Source organism: Cnephaeus nilssonii (assembly GCF_951640355.1).
Source record: "Cnephaeus nilssonii genome assembly, chromosome: X".
Taxonomy (NCBI): Eukaryota; Metazoa; Chordata; class Mammalia; order Chiroptera; family Vespertilionidae; genus Cnephaeus; species Cnephaeus nilssonii.
Window position 1 is genome coordinate 79,837,017 of NC_137071.1, and position 18,781 is coordinate 79,855,797.

Genomic DNA, 18,781 nt, shown 5'->3' on the forward strand with positions numbered 1-18,781 from the left:
ATAGGACCCTATAAATATACCAGCTAATTATTTTTTTCTTGCCAACACATGAGATGTAGTGACTATTGGTTATAGTGCAGTAGACATTTTTAAAAACAGTACACATCCTAAATATTAATCTCAGTACTATCAAATTTTAAAATGTAGTAAGTTAACTGAAATACACAAACACAAGAAAGGAATTCACTAACTTATTAAATATGACATATACTATGTGGTAGATATTCATTGGCACACATTAGGAAACTAGCACATATTTAAGGGAAAAAAACAAAACACCTCAACAGCCCCCATGATAAGAAGTTATAGTGTTTAAAAGTGAAAACAACAAGAAGGCCAGTTATACCTAGAAACCACAAGCTGACAATTCTTTGCAGGTTGTTCAGGCTCCCTTTGATGCTGTTCATTGAACCAAAATGGGCAGCATGGAGCACTGAAGGGTAAGAATTATAGGCAGGTTTGTTTGCCTTATCTGATAGCAGGTGGGGATGGCTGAGCACAACCTTCAGCCCTGTGGGGAAATGGTGTGAGATTCTGAAGAAGGTCAGGAATCTGTGCGGCAACAACAGTAGCAAAGTGGCACCTGTAGCTTCAAGGAAGCAAGGATAAGAAAAGCAAAGCCAAAGGGTTAAGCACCTGACTGCACCTCTGCTGATTAGGGGCACACACCCCTTCTATTGGTTGTGAAATGGACTTATAGGTATACAAAGGCAAATCATAGTAATATAATAATAATCAACAACAAGAAGAACAAAAAAATGGAGAATGTGGCTATAAAAGATGGTGAAAATAATAGGCGTTTTACTCTCCTTTCTGGGGGTGGGGGCAGTGAGGGGATTATATCCTGTCACCTCTGAGAGCAAGGAAGTTACAAATTTTCAGCTGAGTTCCAGAACAAGTAATAGGGGCTTGATTTAGAGCCGAGTTGTAACTTGTTCTTCCTGTCCATCACCCCATTTGTGCATGAGCAGGTCACAAGCCTCTCCCCAAGTTTCAAACACATCCTCTGAGGAGTCTAAAAGTTTCGAATTTGAGGAGCAGATGCTGGATGCGCAGTGAAGGGAGCTGGAACAGACTAGAGGACATTCACTGCTCTGAGCAGCTCCCTGGGCTTTGCCTGATTCTACCTCACTGAGGTTAATTTCACTCTGAGAACAGGCCTCTGCTTTCCCTTTCTCCATCTGAGAATATCTGATGTCTTGCCACATATAGTGCTGCTGAACAATTCCATCAGAAATTGTGTACATTGGCTCTGAACTGGGTTCAGACATATGACCATTAAACTTGGAGAAGAGGAGACCCAGTTTCTTGAGAGAAGGACCCATAAAGGAGCGTTTGCTTGATGACTCAGCTTTTGACTTTCCTTGGGCACCACTGGCTCTTGGTGTGGTTCTGATGAGAGGTGGCCCATGGCAGGCCTTTTTCTTGCAGCCTAAACTGAAAGAGACACTCTTGGATTTGGCCCGAGCCCCACCACTGCCATCATTGGTATCATCCCTCTGAGAGAATTCAGTGCTGCTGGTGGAAAAGCTTCTCCTTGGGTGTTTTCTATTTCCTAAGAGGTCAAGCACTTCATATCGAAAGCTGGAGATGTCCTGCTTTAATTCCTAGGGCAAGAGAGAAAACACATCATGTTAAGATGCATGGTCTTTAGTACAAAATAGGCACATTGGGTATTCTTTGCAATGTTCCAGGTTTTACCTACTATCAAATCACAAAGTTCATGAACTACTAGAAGAACCTCACATTATTCCAACACAAGAAAAATATATTAATAAATCTGTGGGCAGGGCTGGCCATTGGAAAAATTGTGCAATTGGTAAAGTTGATTTCAGAACCTCAGCATCAGGGCACACCAATAAACTAATCCCAGCTAAAGCATTAACTAAAAATTAGGGAATTAGAATAGGGAACTGGCTCTCATAGGTATATGCATCTGTATATAAAAGGGATCCTGAAAAGGAAAAGCTTTTAGGACTCTAAGATTTAAAACTAGGGAAGTCAAATGTGCCAGGTAATGAGACTACTATTTTGGAAGAGGGGACCCTATTCATTCAAGTCCCTATCAAATTTCTTCTCTAACTGGAAAATGTAACCAGTAAAAAAAAAAAAAAATTCTTCTCTAACTGGCTGCTCAACTACTAGATGCTCCTTTAAAAACCATCTTTTAAATGCTTAAATCTGGTCATGCTACTCCCCTGCTTAAAACTCTTTAGTATCTTGTCACTGACCTTAGAAAAAAGTAGAAACTCCATATCACAGACTACAAAGTTTTTCAAGGCCTGGTATCTATTGATCTCTCTGGTTTCATCTCTTCCTACTTTCCCCAGGCTTTTTACTGTCTACCTGTTTGGACATATTCTCTCTTGCCTCTGGTCCTTGGCCTGTGGCTGTTCTCTGTCTAAAATACCTTTTTCCCCAACTTTCCCTTATCTGGCTCCTTCTTCAAGCCTTAGCTTACAAACCTGCTCTGAGTCCCCAAGTCCCTCCTCTTTGTCTCTACAGCACCCTTGTATATCCTGTTAGAATACTCATTTGTCAGCCTCTATTATTATTTGTATGTCACCCCTTGAAAGTAGGGGATGGCTATATCTTGCTCACCACTCTACCCGAGCTACTAGTGGGGTGCTTGGTACATAGCATGCCCTCAAAAGATGGGTTATATCTGTGGATTAGGATAATGGCCTTCCTATGTCCCTTAGAAAATATACATGTATTCTAGGATAGGGTTTCTCAACCACTTGATATGTTTACCTGGATAATTCTTTGTTGTGGGGACTATCCCATGCGTTGTAGGATGTTTTGTAGCAACCCTAGTCTCTACCCACAAGATGCCAATAGCACACACATCCCAGTGTGACAGCCAAAAATGTCTCCAGACATTGCCAGATGTGTCCTGGGGAACGTAATTGCCCCTGGTTGAAAATATCTATTTGAGGCTAATGCTAGTATTGAGAGAATTTTAATGTTTAATGGTAGGATTTCTTGAATCTTAGAATTAATAATAGATTCTATTGATTTTTACCTTATATTTTTAAAGTAATCAGAACATTTAAATCTTCAGGCATCTTCCCTTTGCTAACTTTCCCCTCACCACACATTCTTGTCACATCATTTAAAGCACCCAGTTCCCACACTGAGAAATACCCAGAATATGAAAAGAATGCATAGGACAGATTATTTTGTTCATAAAACTGATTGTGTGTTGTATTACAGGCAGTTGAAATTCCACTACCAGAAACTTCACTGTGAAGATTAAATGATGCTTAAGAAATATGAAATGAGAAATTAAACCACTTCATGGTTAAATTACCTTAAAATTTTCTTCTGTTAGTCCCTCATTTGTTTTGGAATTTCGTATCATAGCAGCCACATATCTTTTGACTAAATTCCTAATAACTTCCTGGAATTAAGGGGGAAAAAACACATAAAGAGGCATTTCCTTCTTGGGCTCTCAGTAAAATAAATAACATACACAGGAAATAAAATATGCTTAGATCATCTTTGCAGTGGAAAATCCTCCCAGGATCCAGCAATCTTCTGCAAAAACCCAGTTAATTTCATTAGCTAAATGAAGAATTATTATGTGTCCAAATCTGGTAGCAGAGTGGGCCAGCAAGATCAAATTCACCTGAAAGGAAAATTTTCCACACATAAGGTAAATATGGATTCACATTTATAGAATGAGAGCAGAATAATCCTTGACTGATCATAGTTAATATCTTTCCAGTCAGTCTGGCTTAAACTTTAATCTGCCTACTTAGTAAAATGAGTTTTTCTTCCTTTTATAAAATTAAGAAAGTCATTTGACAGTGTCACAGAGTCTGCTGATTTTAATGTTCTCTACACAATCAATATATTTTAATTCTTTGGATTGATTTTTAGAGAGAGGGAGAGAGAAACATCGATGTGAGAGCAAGACATTGACTGGCTGCCTCCTGCACACCCCCTACTGGGGATCCAGCCCACAACCTGGGCATGACCATGAATTGAACCAGCAAACTTTCAGTGAACAGGACGATGCTCAACCAACTGAGTCACACCTGCCAGGGCTCAAGATATTTTTCTTAGAGTCAAATCTCACTTCTCCTTTACAGGGATGGCCTCTTTTTACTTAGCTCTCTGAGAATGGCACAGACATGGTTACTATTCTTTGTATTCTAATGGTAACATGGATAGCTACCACTTAATGCAGTGTCACACACACACACACACACACACACACACACACACACACACACACACACCACTCAATTCTCACAATAACTCTGAGTTAAAGTTTTATCATCCCCATTTTACAGATGAGAAAACTGAGCCTCAGTGAGGTTAAGCAACTTGTCCAAGGTCACACAACTGACCAAGACCTATTGTGCTTAGTCTCTGTGAGGAAGCTTTACCTGATAATGTTGATTCTGTATCAGGCTGTCAGCATGGCGTTCCTATAATTAAAAATGGACAAAGAAGTTACATCAGCAGTCTCTCAGCAACCCATCCACCCAAATATTATTTCTAAATATTAGGACTAGATAATGAAAGGATTTCCTGCCTGACAAACCCCCAAACATTTTAGCTTGGAGTGATTTTATGATGTTTAAGATAGGGAATGTCACAAATGAGAAAAGGCAGGACACAGTTTTGTTTATAAAGAAACATAATTTTTAAAAGCCTTACTGTGAAGCTCCTCAAGTTGTGCCTTCTCCGTCTACCATCAGGGTCTCTTTTTGGGCAGAAGGTGTTATTAAACCAGTTGCCAAGGTATAGAAATGACTTGGGACTAGGGATGATGTTAAAAGGAGGTGGCAAGGTTCCGCCTTCATCAAAGTAACTCATCCAGAGCTTTGTCCTTGCAAATTTCCACTCAATATCTGCATGATCCTATGAAAGGGAGAAATTCAAGGATTCGGGATGGGAAACACCAAAATGCACCCATGTTGCATTCTAAAAGTTCTACCTTGCTTCTATAGAAAGCAATCTGTCAGTAGCTATAAAAATTCAAATTATACATACTCTGTGATTCAGTAATCCTTCTTGTAGAAATTTATCTTATAAATATACTCATAAAAAGATGTATGTACAGGGCTGTTCACTGTTTGATTGTAACTTGTTAATAGCAAAACATCTGGCAACAACCTAAATATTCAACAGTGGGAGACTGGTTAAATAAATGATGTTACATCCATAAAATGGCTTACAACATAACTATTTAAAAATATCTATGAACATTTTATATATAGAACCTCTATGTGTATATATGAATTTATCTGTATATTTTATAAGACCTCCAAGATCTTTAAGTCAAAAAAGCAATATAAAGCATAATATATATTGTGTTCATACAACTGAAAACCCCTTTATATTGCATACTTACATGTCCCAGACAGGTACATACTAAACTGTCTATAGCAGTTATTTTAATGAGTGGGAGTGGTTTGGAGAGGCTTTCTTAAAAAAACCAAAAAACAACAACTTGAAGTTATTGAAGTATGATTTACACAGAGTAATATTCACCCTTTTTAAGTACTTGATGAATTTTGACATCCTATATAATAAAAGCCTAATATGCAAATTGACCATCATTTCAACACACAAGATGGCTGCCCCCATATGGACACAAGATGGCCGCCACAAGATGGCCAGCAGGGGAGGACAGTTGTGGGCAATCAGGCCACAGGGGAGGGCAGTTGGGGGGGGACCAGGTCTCAATGGGAGGGCAGTTGGGGGAACCAGGCCTGCAGGGGAGAGCAGTTAGGGGTGACCAGGCCTGCAGGGGAGGGCAGTTGGGGGTGACTAGGCCTGCAGGAGGGAGGCAGTTGGGGGGAACCAGGCCTGCATGACAGGGAAGTTAGGGGTGACCAGGCCGGCAGGGGAGGGTAGTTAGGGGCAATTGGATCAGCAGGGGAGAGCAGTTAGGGGTGACCAGGCTGGCAAGGGCAGGAAATTAGGGGTGACCGGGCCGGCAGGGGAGGGCAGTTAGGGGCAACCAGGCTGGCAAGAGAGGGCAGTTAGGCGTGACTGGGCCAGCAGGGGAGGGCAGTTGGGGGCAACCAGGCCTACTGGGGGAGCAGTTAAGGGTGATCAGGCAAGCAGGGGAGGGCAGTTAAGGGCAATTGGGCTGGCAGGGGAACAGTTAGGCATCAATCAGGCTGGCAGGGGAGTGGTTAGGGGGTGATCAGGCTGACAGGCAGAAGCAGTTAGGGGCACTCAGGCAGGCAGGCAGGTGAGCTGTTGGGAGCCAGCAGTCCTGAATTGTGAGAGGGATGTCCGACTGCCCATTTAGGCTTGATCCCACTGGGATCCCAGATTGGAGAGGGTGCAGGCTGGGCTGAGGGACACCCTCTCCCCCGTGCACCGGGCCTCTAGTGTGTATATATATATATATATATATATATATATATATATATATATATACCTGTGAAATCATCATCATAACCAAAACAGATACATACACACACGTGCACACACACACACACACACACACACACACACACGGAATTTTTAACCCGGCATGGACTGATGTATTCCACTACCACAATCAGGACACAAAACCGTTCCATCACCCACCAAAATTCCCTAGTGTTGCCCCATTCACTCAAACTTTCCCCAACTTCTGGCAACCACTGCTCCATTTTCCATCGCTATAATGTCCCCTTTTCAAAATGTCATTTGAATGGAATCATCAGTTGGACATTCTGGGACTACTGGATATCTACATTCAAAAGAATGAAATTGGATTCCTACCTCACAACACATATAAAACTCAACTCAAAATGGATCACAGAGATAAAAGTTAAGAAATATATATATATCTCCTCTCTTATAAAAGGGTAATATGCAAATTAACCATCACTCCACTACACAAGCCATGCCCACCAGCCAAGCCACACCCACCAGCCAATCAGGGCGAGTATGCAAATTAACCCCAGCCAAGATGGCTACCATTGGGTTTCCCTGGCAACAGAAGAAGCCAAGCTTTCCACACACTCTGGCCAGGCCTAGGCCTCCACTCAAGGATACAAAGTTTCAATTATAGAAGGTAAACAAATCCAAGTGGCAGCCATGGATCCAGCAGGAGGCTTGGCTCCGCTCCAGGCTACAAAGTTTCAATTGTAGAAGGTAAATAAATTCCAGATACCAGGGCCTCTGCTTGGGTTGCCAGGGACGTGGCTGGCCTGCAAACCACCACAGGCTCCTCGCCCAGGCCAACGCCCCAAGGGAACCCCACCCTGATCCAGGACACCCTTCAGGGCAAACCAGCTGGCCCCCACCCATGCAGCAGGCCTCTATGCTCCTATCTAATAAAAGAGTAATATGCAGATTGACCATCAATCCAACACACAATATGAATGCCTCTATGTGGACACAAGATGGCCACCACAAGATGGCCAGCAGGGGAGGGCAGTTGGGAGGCACCAGACCTGCAAGGGAGGGCATTTGGAGGCAATCAACCCTGCAGGAGATGGCAGTTAGGGGTGATCAGGCTGGCAGAGGAGGGAAGTTGGGGGCAAACAGGCTGGCAGGGGAGCAGTTAGACATCAATCAGGCTGGCATTGGAGTGGTTAGGGGGTGATCAAGCTGGCAGGCAGAAGCGATATAGGGGCAATCAGGAAGGCAGGCAGGTGAGCAGTTGGGAGCCAGCAGTCCTGGATTGTGAGAGGGATGTCCGACTGCCCGATTAGGCCCGATCCCGGTGGGATCGGGCAGTCGGACATCCCTTGGGGGGTCCCAGATTGGAGAGGGTGCAGGCTGGGCTGAGGGACACCCCCCTCCATGCACGAATTTCATGCACCGGGCCTCTAGTATATATATAACTAATATGCAAAGTGTCCCTGGAGTTCAACCAGGAGACCAGGAGTTCTATCGCTAGCTATGATGTGTGCTAACCACCAGGGGGCAGCATGGAATGAAGGGAGGCCCTGGTTGGCAGCTGGCAGCTGGGGAATGGAGGCCCCCGCTGGCAGCCGGAAGGCCCCGATCAGCCCTGATCACTGGCCAGGCCTAAGGACCCTACCTGTGCACAAATTTTATGCACCGGGCCTCTAGTAAAAACTATAAGAAGAAAACTTAGGTCTAACTTTTCATGACCTCAGGTAAAACAATGGTTTCTTAGATGTGACACCAAAAGCCAAGAGATAGAAAAAAAAAAAAATTGGTCTTCATAAAACTTAAATTTTATTGTACTTTAAAGAATACCACAAAGAAAATAAAAAGACAACCCACAAATAAAGAACAATTACAACTCAACAATAAAAAGATAAACTAATTTGCCCAGCTGGTGTTGCTCAGCAGTTGAGTATCGACCCAGGAACCAAGAGGTCACAGGTTTGATTCCTGGTCAGGGAATATGCTGGGGTTGCAGGCTTGATCACCAGTCGGGGCATGCAGGAGGCAGCTGATTGATGGTTTTTCTTTCATTGATGTTTCTATTTCTCTATCCCTTTCCCTTCCTCTCTCTCTAAAAAATAAATTTAAAAAACCTTTTAAAAAAAGATAAACAGATTTAAAAATGGCCAAAACATTTGAATAGACATTTCCCCAAAGAAGTAATACAAATGATCAATAAGCAAATGAAAGGATGCTCAACATCATTTGTCATTAGAGTGATTCAAATTGAAACCACAATGATACAACTTCATATCGACTAAGATGGATATCATTTAAAAAGATAGATAATAATCAGCATTGATGAAGATATGGACAAATTGGACTCTTCACACACTGATGGTGGGAATGTAAAACAGTACAGCTGCTTTTGAAAACAGTGTGGTAGTTCCTCCAATAGTTAAACATATATAGGGTGTCCCAAAAAATGTATATACACACTTTGAATAATTATAAAGGCAGTGTTTATTAAAAAACATTTCATTTCCATTTAACAGCTATCAGCTGTTAAAGTGTGTATATATTTTTGGGGACACCCTGTAGTTACCATATGGTCCAGCAATTCCACTATAAATTATATACCCAAAAGAAATAAAAACATATTCCACATAACACCTTGTAAACAAATGTTTATAGCAACATTATTCATAATAGTCAAAAAGAAGCATTTTATTTTGACAAAGAATAGAATTATGCAGTGGGCCAAGTTATAAACCATAGACATATTTTTTTAGCTTAGGAGACTCTCTGGTGCCTCTCATTGCACCTATTTCACTTAGGTGCAGCTATGACTTTCCATAAACATTTTGAAAACAGCTCAAAGAACCAAAATGCTACCATTCCATTCCTCTAGTGCTTAAGTGAGCTCAGGCTTGGAATTAGTATGTAATAGTTTAGCAGAGAAGTTACTGAAAATTATCATCTCAACAGTCCCTTTTTATTCCTTTATCATGTATCAGTTCAACATCCATCTATCCACTCATATTTTGATTCCTGTGTTGAGCAAGTACCATATTCCAGGTACTCTGCTATGTGCTGAGTACAGAGAGGTGACATTCCAGTAGTAGTGGTTGGAATACAACACAGAACACAATTAGAGTACAGAAGTAACACCTGAGTCCTAGAGATTGAGAAATAATATACCAGGAGGCAGGATTGGTTGGACAATTTGAGCTGTAAAGTGATGAGTAGGGTAAGTATTCATTAATTCATTCACTCAGCAAATATATATATTGAGTGCCTGCTAGACACTAGATGTTAAATTGTGGCAGTGAACAATATGGTCAAGAAGATGATTTGGCATGTAGAAATCTGTATTATTTTCAACCCTGGATCTAGTTTAAAGTGCAAGATTATAAATATGGCTTTTGTAGTTGTATTTGCCTAAAACTTCAATAAATATATGATGTCCAAAGGATTTTTATTTGTTTGCATGGGGCTAGCCTTTCACCTTAATGATAGACAAAGCAGACGTTGGGTGTTTTTTTGTTTATTTTTGTTTTGTTTTGTTTTTTTGCTTATTTTCAGTGTTTGCTTGTGATACTCTCTCCTACTCTCTGCTGTACCCTCTCCACCTAACTATGATTTTGAACATCCCCCAAGATTAGACCCTGGCTGGGTGCTTTTGTATAAGACATACCTATACAACAATAGGCTTTGGTTATTCTTATTCCCAACTTCCTAAAAAATTTAGGACTTCTGTGCTACCATAATGTGCTTTTAATGGCACATAGTCTTACATACGTGTTCTAGTTCATGTGTGTTCACTGAAATACCTTTGAGATTGTCAGACCCTGTAGAGCAGGCAAGAGCTTCTATTTATTTTAACCACTTTCACAGTGTTAGTGTAATGTACAATGACTATAGGGCATAACCTCAAATGTTGTTGACTTGCTCAGATTTGCCAAGGCCAAAGCACAACAAGCATTTGCATGAAAGTGCAAAAGAGACATTGGAAGGCCAATGGACTATGATATTCAGCAAAGATGAATATCAGCACAAGTTTTGCTCCTGCTGTGATTGCGATGGCACTAGGCGAATTTCCTGGCCTGATAATCCTTACATTGTTTACCAAACTTTACCTTTGATCCGCCTGTATGCATTGCTAAAGGGCAAATGTGTATTCAAAGTGAATAAAAAGCAGAAGGACAAGACTCAGTGTGCCTCTTCACGAAAGAGGTTTCCACCTGGCCCCCAAATGCCTTCAAAAATTCATATTTCTTCTATAGTGTATTCATTGTCATCAGTCCTCCTGGAAGTTAACCTGAACTCTCTGTGAAGGTCGCAGCACAGATTCTGAACACATGGCCATAGCTAGGTCAAATGAACATGTCTCTTCAGTTTCACAATTCTCAACAAATTCAAGCACAAGGTTATTTTCCTTACAATCAAATACAAGGCAAATTTCTTACCAGCCTTTGACAAATTCTTATGAATTCTTTCAGATCTCTTGCCAGCAACCATCTTACTCTTGCAAATTAGAAAGCTTTATAACATAATGAAAAGAGAGGCTGGCACAGACATAGGAAAGCAAAGCTAATAATAACCTTTAAAAAGAAAAGTTACTCCCAGGAATCTTGGGGCTGATGGCAGACTGGTTAGAGGGATATTCAAGGGAGGGGGACATTTTGGTTGTCCTTCATGTTAATTAGTAGCAACACAACATGCTGTGACATACACATCCCAAATCAAGGAGAGATAATCAATTTCCCTGGCATTTCAAGGGAAGTCTATCTCACTTAGACTGCTTTCTTCTGCTGGTAGAATTCAAGGCATGCCTCTCAAATGTTGATGTGCATCAGAATCACATGGAGCATTTGTTTAAAATGCAGATTTCTGGACCTCACTAGATGTTATACATTGTATTGTAGTTTTGCCTCAGATCTAGAAATGCAGTTTTTAAAAATGTAAGCATTTAGAGTCCCTAAGTATCCTCAGTATCCTTGGGAAATTGGTTCCAGGACACCCATTGGATACCAAAATCCAAGGACACACAGGTCCCTTATATAAAATGGTATAGAACAATGCATACAGTCAGTCTTCTGCATCCCTTAATTGAAAGTAATATTTTTAATCTGTGGTTGATTGGTTCAGACCATGTAGAACCCACAGATATGGAGAGCCCACTGCATATTATAGTTTTGGTAACTGTTTTTGTTTTGATTCATTTAAAAGATACTATATAGGAATCTTCAAAATAAAGAAGTAGTCCGGGCCTCCTGCAACCTCTTGGAAGGCCCTGAAGTAGAGAGAGTCCCCTCAGTGAGTATTATCATACACATATATGCCCTCACCTCCAACTTATTCCACATATACATTGGTCTAGAGGAGAGCCAATTCCCTGTCACTAAATAAATTGTCAGCAATCCTCCTCTGTTCCCCAAGACTGCTAGGTGGTTAGAATTTCCTGGTCTAATCATTCTGGGGCCTGCTGGGAATTACTTTGATATTGGTTTAATCTAGTTAAGAACCCTTGTAGCAACCTTAATTCAAGTGCACCAACTCAGTTGCAAAACAGCAGGACAAAAAAGAGAGCCCTCTCTCCAGCTTCATTTCACTGCCCATCCACTGCCTCCAACACTCCCTTGTAACCTACTACTGATGCACCCTAATAGCTTATTTAAGCCTTCCCAAATGGCAAGAGGCCCCTCAGTGAATGTTACAAACAGGTTCTTCTTCCTACTGAACATGTGCAGTTGCCTAGTGGGCAGCCATTATGTCTGCCCCTCACCCCAGGCATCAAATGGCTATTAGTCCCTCTTCCCAATTAAATTGCTAGGTGGTTGGAGTTACTGCTTGGTACACTCTGGTCTTTCTTTTTATTGGGGGAGGGGTTTATTATGTTTATTTAACAGTCTCTGCAAAATGTATTTCTTTCAGTTTTATTGAGATATAATTGACATTCAGCACTGTAAAAGGTTAAGGAATACAGCATAACGATTTGGCTTACATATACTGTGAAATGGCTACTACAATAAGTTTAGTTAACATCCATTACCTCATATAGATACAAAAAGAGAAACAAAGTTTTTTCCTTGTGATGAGAACTTTTTAGGATCTACTTTCTTAGCAACTTTCATATATACTACTCAACAGTATTAAGTTATAGTCATTATGCTGTACATTATATCCCAGTACTTATTTTTCTAGAATCTTATACTTTTTTACCACCTTAATCCAATTCCCTCACCCCCTGCCCTTTGCCTTTGGTAACAACTAATCTGATCTCTTTTTTCTGTGAGTTTGGGTTTTATATTTTATTTATTATTTAAAGATTTTTAAATTGATTTTTAGAGAAAGAGGAAGGGAGAGGGAGAGAGAAACATCAATTCTTTGCCTCCTGCCCACCCCCTACTGAGGATCAAGTCTGCAACCTGGGCATGTGCCCTGACCAGGAATTGAACCGGCAACCTTTTGACACCCTATTAACTGAGCCACACAAGCCAGGGCATCCTTTTAAGTTTTATTGTGTTTTTTCCCCTAGACAGGAAAATAGAACTTATTCTCATCTGTGATTTTTCAGCTTAAATATCATCTCCTCAAAGAGATCTTCCCTGAGCAACTAAATTCGAGTGGGCTTCTCTGATACTGTATCTCACAACACCCTGTTCTGTTACCTCAAACCAATAATCACAAATCACTTTAATGAATTTTTCTCTACTTATTCTTAGGCTCCCTACTAGAAGGAAAGCCCATTGAAATTAGGGATTTTATTTTGTTCACTATTGCAGTCCTAGAGACTGTCACAGAGTAGGTGTACAATAGATTTTTGCATAAAGAATTAATTGAAGATCCAGAGGCAGATATATAAGGAAATTGAGCACCAATAATATTATGTATCATTTCTAAGTATACCACCTTTTTTAGTCTTCACAACAGCTTGATGAGGTAGATTCTATTACTATTTCCATTTGATGAGTAAATGAGTAAAACTCACCTGAGTGAAGAAATGTGTCTAAGGACACACAGCTAGAAACTGGGGACCACAATTCAAATCTGTGAACTCTAGAACTCAAGGTCTTAACCACTAAGATAGATTGTTTCTTTGATAAGTGCACTGAGTTGGATTTCACAATAAGCATCATGCTCACTCCTGTATGTCAGAAAAGTACCTACAAATGGTGCAGAAACAGAGCCTGATTAAGGCTCTGAGATTTTTATAAACAGATCACTCTATACACTGGATCAGACCTCCACCTGCCCAGGCTTCTCTTCTTGTTTCCTTCAGCTTACTATTCGTTTATTTTTTGCTACAAAGAGAACTTTGCAGGGCTCCTGCATTCAGCTGTGCAGGTTTTACACTGCATAATTCCAGGAGCACCGTTCACAGCAAATGTGGTAGTCCAAAAGCCCACTGAACTCCTTATCACTGTTTCTAGGTGTCTCCAGAGATGTAAATTGAACCCTTAAGTCAAGGAGGCACAGACTGTTCTGCCTGCCAGTATCTTTCAGTTTGGGGGTGGGAGAACCTTTTCCTTTTGGAGAACAGAAGCAATCAGAAGATAGTGAATTGTGATTTGCTGAGCTTGCTTTGCAGTTTTCAGAAATAAATGGGATTAACCCAGTAAGGGCTTTTTTCTCTATCACCTGGGAATGGGATATTCTACAGGTCTGGTCTCATGTAGTCAGATTATCATAGTATGTGTGTTCTAACGTCCTGTCTCACTTATCAGGAGCTTACTTTTACCTCCTGGCCCCAGGCCATACTTTTATTTTCTAGATTGCTTCTAAATATCCTATGGAGTCACTGGACCTGAGCTTATCTTGACCTAATTCCTTGCACATTGCAGCCTCTCAAGTACTTGTAGAAAGAAAGAATGAATGATTGAACAAACTTGCTATGTAACGCTGGGCAGATCTCACCTTTTTTAAAAAATACTTTTTTTGTATTATGACATTACTTTTTTTAAAATATATTTTTATTGGTTTCAGAGAGGAAGGGAAAGGGAGAGAGAGATAGAAACATCAAAGATGAGAGAGAATCATTGATCGGCTGCCTACTGTATGCCCCCTACTAGGGATTGAGTCCACAACCCAGACATGCACCCTTAACTGGAACCGAACCCAGGACCCTTCAGTCTGCAGGTCAACACCCTATCCACTGAGCCAAACCAGCTAGGGTGGCGGATCTCAACTTTTGGAAACCTGTTTCCTCATCTGTAACATGCTGATAATAGTGCCTACACTCAGAGTTCTTGTGAGTATCAAATATGACAATATATGCAAATGTGCTTTGGAAAGTATAAAGCACTATATTAACTATAATTATGAAATCCATCATCTAGGCATACTTCCTTTCAGTGAGATAATGCCCCTGCTCATTGCCATAGAAATTTATTCATCTCTAAACACTAAACACTTACAATGGATATAAATCTACATTATGTATTTTTTAACATGGTTGATAAACTATAGATCACAGATTTTCCCAAGCTAATCCCTATCAATCAGTAAAAAAGTATTAATTTAGTATCTACTGTGTTTCCCACCTTTTACTAGGCACCAGGGAAATATAAAGGAAACCTAAGGCAGAGTCCCTATCTTCTGGAGCTTCAGTCTACAAAAGTGGAAAACAGACATATTTTAAAAGACCTAGGTAGGGGTAGGCAAACTATGGCCAGCAGGCCAAATATGGCCTGCCACTTGGTTTTGTATAGTCTACAAGCTGAGAATGGCCGTTACATTTTTAAATAGTTGAAAAAGATCAAAAGTATAAGTATTTTGGACACTTGAAAATTACATGAATTTCAAATTTCAGTCCCCTTAAATGAAGTTTTATTGGCACACAGTCACACCCATTTGTTTATGTATATTCAAAGGCTTCTTTCATGTTAAAAGAGCAGAATTAAATAGTGTGACAGAGATATTATACTCCACAAAGCCTAAAATGTTCACTGTCTGACCCTTTACAGAAAAACTTTTTCACCTCCTGAACTAGAGGAAAATAAGCTTAGGCTTGGTCAGCTTTGACAGTCACTCGGTCTTCATACTTGCAAATATTCTGGGAACTCACATGCATAAAAATCATTAATGTGTTCATTTATTCAATAGATATTAAGTGAGAGCCTACTATGTGTCAAGCCTTTGTGATTAGCTCACAATTTTATAGACTTGTGTACTTCTATAAGTTCAAATGCCCAGGAGAAATTGGGAAAGAAAAAATAGGAAAAAGCAAAATCCTGTGAGAGAAGAAAGGAGAATAAGGCAGAGATAAATACAGTTCACTTCCCCCCTCATTTTTACTCTTAGATCTTCTCTTTTTTTCTTCTTTTTGACAAAAGCAGACTTACCTTGACATCTGAGATTGTATAATTTTACTGTCAGATCTCAAGTAAAAGGCAGAGTAATGCAGTGGGTTGTAACCTCTGATGATACTTCCGGGTATTGTGACATATGTGTTGTAGGTACAGGATACTATGTATGTTGTAGCTAGAGGACACCTTCTGGCCCATGCTGTCTCTCACATTGAGCCTGGCTATAAAACAGGGCTCCAGTGACCACATGGCAGGAGAGAGACCTTATTAATATTAATAAATCAGCACTCACATTTAGTTTCTAATCCTCAAACTGCTAGGAAATAAAAGAACATTTGTATCACTTAATTTTCCTGTCAACTGATCCCTGATGTCCAGAACAAGTATAATGGGAATAAGGCAGAAGTCAAGAGTCATGTTTCCCAACTATGAACTTTGGGCCATGGTCATTTCACTTATCTACAAATATTATTTGTTGCCTATGAAGAGAACATTTTCTTCCACAAGAAACAATTCTTCCCGAGACTCATCTCTGAAATCTTTTAAAATATAAACACAGTCATTTTTATCTTCCAATTGTCCATTGATAGTTGCTATTTTATGTAGGGGTTGAAAGTAACTTTGGCTTGGGGACTGTCGCACAGAACTGATGCTTTACAAAACTGTGCTGATGGTGACATTTTCCTCCAGTGCCTCCAATCTCTTTTTCTTGTTGGTGTTCCCTCCCCAGTCTTCTCCAACTCCATTTCCTTCTTCGTATCTCTTTACTTGCTTGACCTCATAGGAAAACCTGATCAGTAAAGGATTGGACTCATTTATACCTAGTCATAAGTGACCTATTAACAGCTCTAAACACATTTGCATTATAACTGGGAACAAGGTCTTAAGGTGAGGGATTTCCAGATGACAGTGGGAGGATGTCTATAAGTAAATAAAAAACCTGAGATTTTATGCGAAATTTTATGCATGTTTGCTCATATGTGAATTTTTTTGTTCATATTCATCAGATTATCAAAGCAATAAAAAATCATAAAAGATTAAGGGCAGTCTTAAGGTAAAGAAACAAAATACAAATAATGGTATTTGAAATTGTAGTTCAGTGATTGTAGACCCTCTGAAAACAAGGACCACATCTCTGTTTTGTTCACCTGTCACCTATTGCATCCCCAATGCCAATAACAGAATGTGTACTACAGAGTCCTCTCTCAATAAATACAGGTTGGGCAAAAATAGGTTTATAGTTCTTTGTATGAAAAATAATACAATAATTAATAAATAGTAATACAAAAATAAACTCTGTTTCATGTACTCACAACTGTAAACATACTTTTGTCCACCCCTGTATTTGTTAACTTTATTTATACATCCAGGAGATATTTATTGTTAGTGAATGAATGAAAGAGTAAAGGACATCAGCCAGCAGATAGGCAGAAGCATTTTTGGGCTTTAGGCCCTTCCTATCACTTGCATAGTTGGTCCTGTTTCTGTTTGAGTTACCTAAGATAGAGTTTTCAGGACAACTACTGATGTTCCTTATGCATATCCAGAACAGGTGAATCTTGAATGCAGAGGAGCAGCCAAGGCATCTATCTGCTCTGATTGCCTATTGATACAGGGAAAGAAAACCTACTTCCTTTAATTTGTCCTCTTCCCATTCCCACTTGCATCTTTGTCAGTCATCAAAATCATCCAAAGGCTGTTGGAAGCAGAGGTTGTTGCTCAGCCAATACCAACCAAAGTATATCCTCAACATTTTGAGGCAAAGAGCTTTCATCCCTAGCAGATGTGGGCTCTCAGACAGACTGTTGACAAAATCATGAGTGAGTATTGATGCAGAATGACAAAAGAATTCATTTCTGTGTCAGACAACCAGAGGGAGGACCAGGCCAGGCCCTGGCAGGATGCAGAGATCTAAAAATTCAGCCTTTGGTGCCCCCTGCAGCATTTGCAGAGAGAATGCTCCTCAGTCCTCTCCTGAAAATGGAGAGTGGATATTTCATTTGCTGGTGATGATACCCATTCTGACAGGTGTGAGGTGATAATATCTCATTGTGGTTTTAATTTCTGTTTCTCTGATGATTAGTGATGTTGAACATATTTTCATATGTCTATTGGCCATCAGTATGTCCTCTCTGGAAAAATATATATTCAGGTCCTTTGCCCATTTTTTAACTGGATTGGTTTTTTGTTTGTTTGTTTTTTTGGTGTTGAGTTTTATAAGTTCCTTATAAATTTTGGATATTTACCCTTTATCAGATATATCATTGGCAAATATGTTATCCCATTCAGTGGGTTTTCTTTTCATTTTGTTGATGGTTTTCCTTGGCTGTGCAAAAACTTATTTTTAGTTTGATAGAGTTGCATTTGTTTAGTTTTTTTTTAAAATTTCTTTATTGATAAAGGTATTACATATGTGTTCTTATTCCCCCATTACCCTCTCATCCCCCCACTCATGCCCTCACCCCCCTCTTGTCTGTATCCATTGGCTAGGCTTATATGCATGCATACAAGTCCTTTGGCTGATCTCTCTCCCTTACCCCCACCCTCCCCTACCTTCCCTCTGAGGTTTGCTGGTCTGACCGATGTTTCTCTGTCTCTGGATCTGTTTTTGTTAATCAGTTTATGTTGTTAATTATATTCCATAAATGAGTGAGATCATATGATATTTATCTTTCTCTGACTGACTTATTTCACTTAGCATAATGCTCTCCAGTTCCATCCATGCTGTTGCAAATGGTAAGAACTCCTTCTTTTTTTACTGCAGTGTAGTATTCCATTGTATAGATGTACCTCAGTTTTTTAATTCACTCATCTGCTGATGGGCACTTAGGCTGTTTCAAAATCTTGGCTATTGTAAATTGTGCTGCTATGAACATAGGGGTGCATATATTCTTTCTAATTGGTGTTTCTAGTTTCTTAGGATATATTCCTAGAAGTGGGATCACTGGGTCAAATGGGAGTTCCATTTTTAGTTTTTTGAGGAAACTCCATACTGTTCTGCACAGTGGCTGCACCAGTCTGCATTCCCACCAGCAGTGCAACGAGGGTTCCTTTTTCTCTGCATCCTCGCCAGCACTTGTCATTTGTTGATTTGTTGATGATAGCCATTCTGACAGGTGTGAGATGGTACTGCATTGTTGTTTTGATTT

General features: G+C 40.1%; 1 protein-coding gene across 1 annotated transcript in view; it reads right to left on the reverse strand.

Annotated features, from left to right (window-relative positions):
• Positions 1 to 914: 914 nt before the first annotated feature.
• TRPC5 (transient receptor potential cation channel subfamily C member 5) overlaps positions 915 to 18,781 on the reverse strand; it is a gene marked incomplete at both ends in the record, with an annotated part of 206,036 nt that continues 188,169 nt past the window's right edge. Inside the window, 4 exons of the mRNA XM_079765692.1 lie at positions 915 to 1,607; positions 3,314 to 3,403; positions 4,398 to 4,439; positions 4,672 to 4,875. Coding sequence (XP_079621818.1) covers positions 915 to 1,607; positions 3,314 to 3,403; positions 4,398 to 4,439; positions 4,672 to 4,875 — 1,029 coding nt within the window. The remainder of the gene's footprint in view (positions 1,608 to 3,313; positions 3,404 to 4,397; positions 4,440 to 4,671; positions 4,876 to 18,781) is intronic.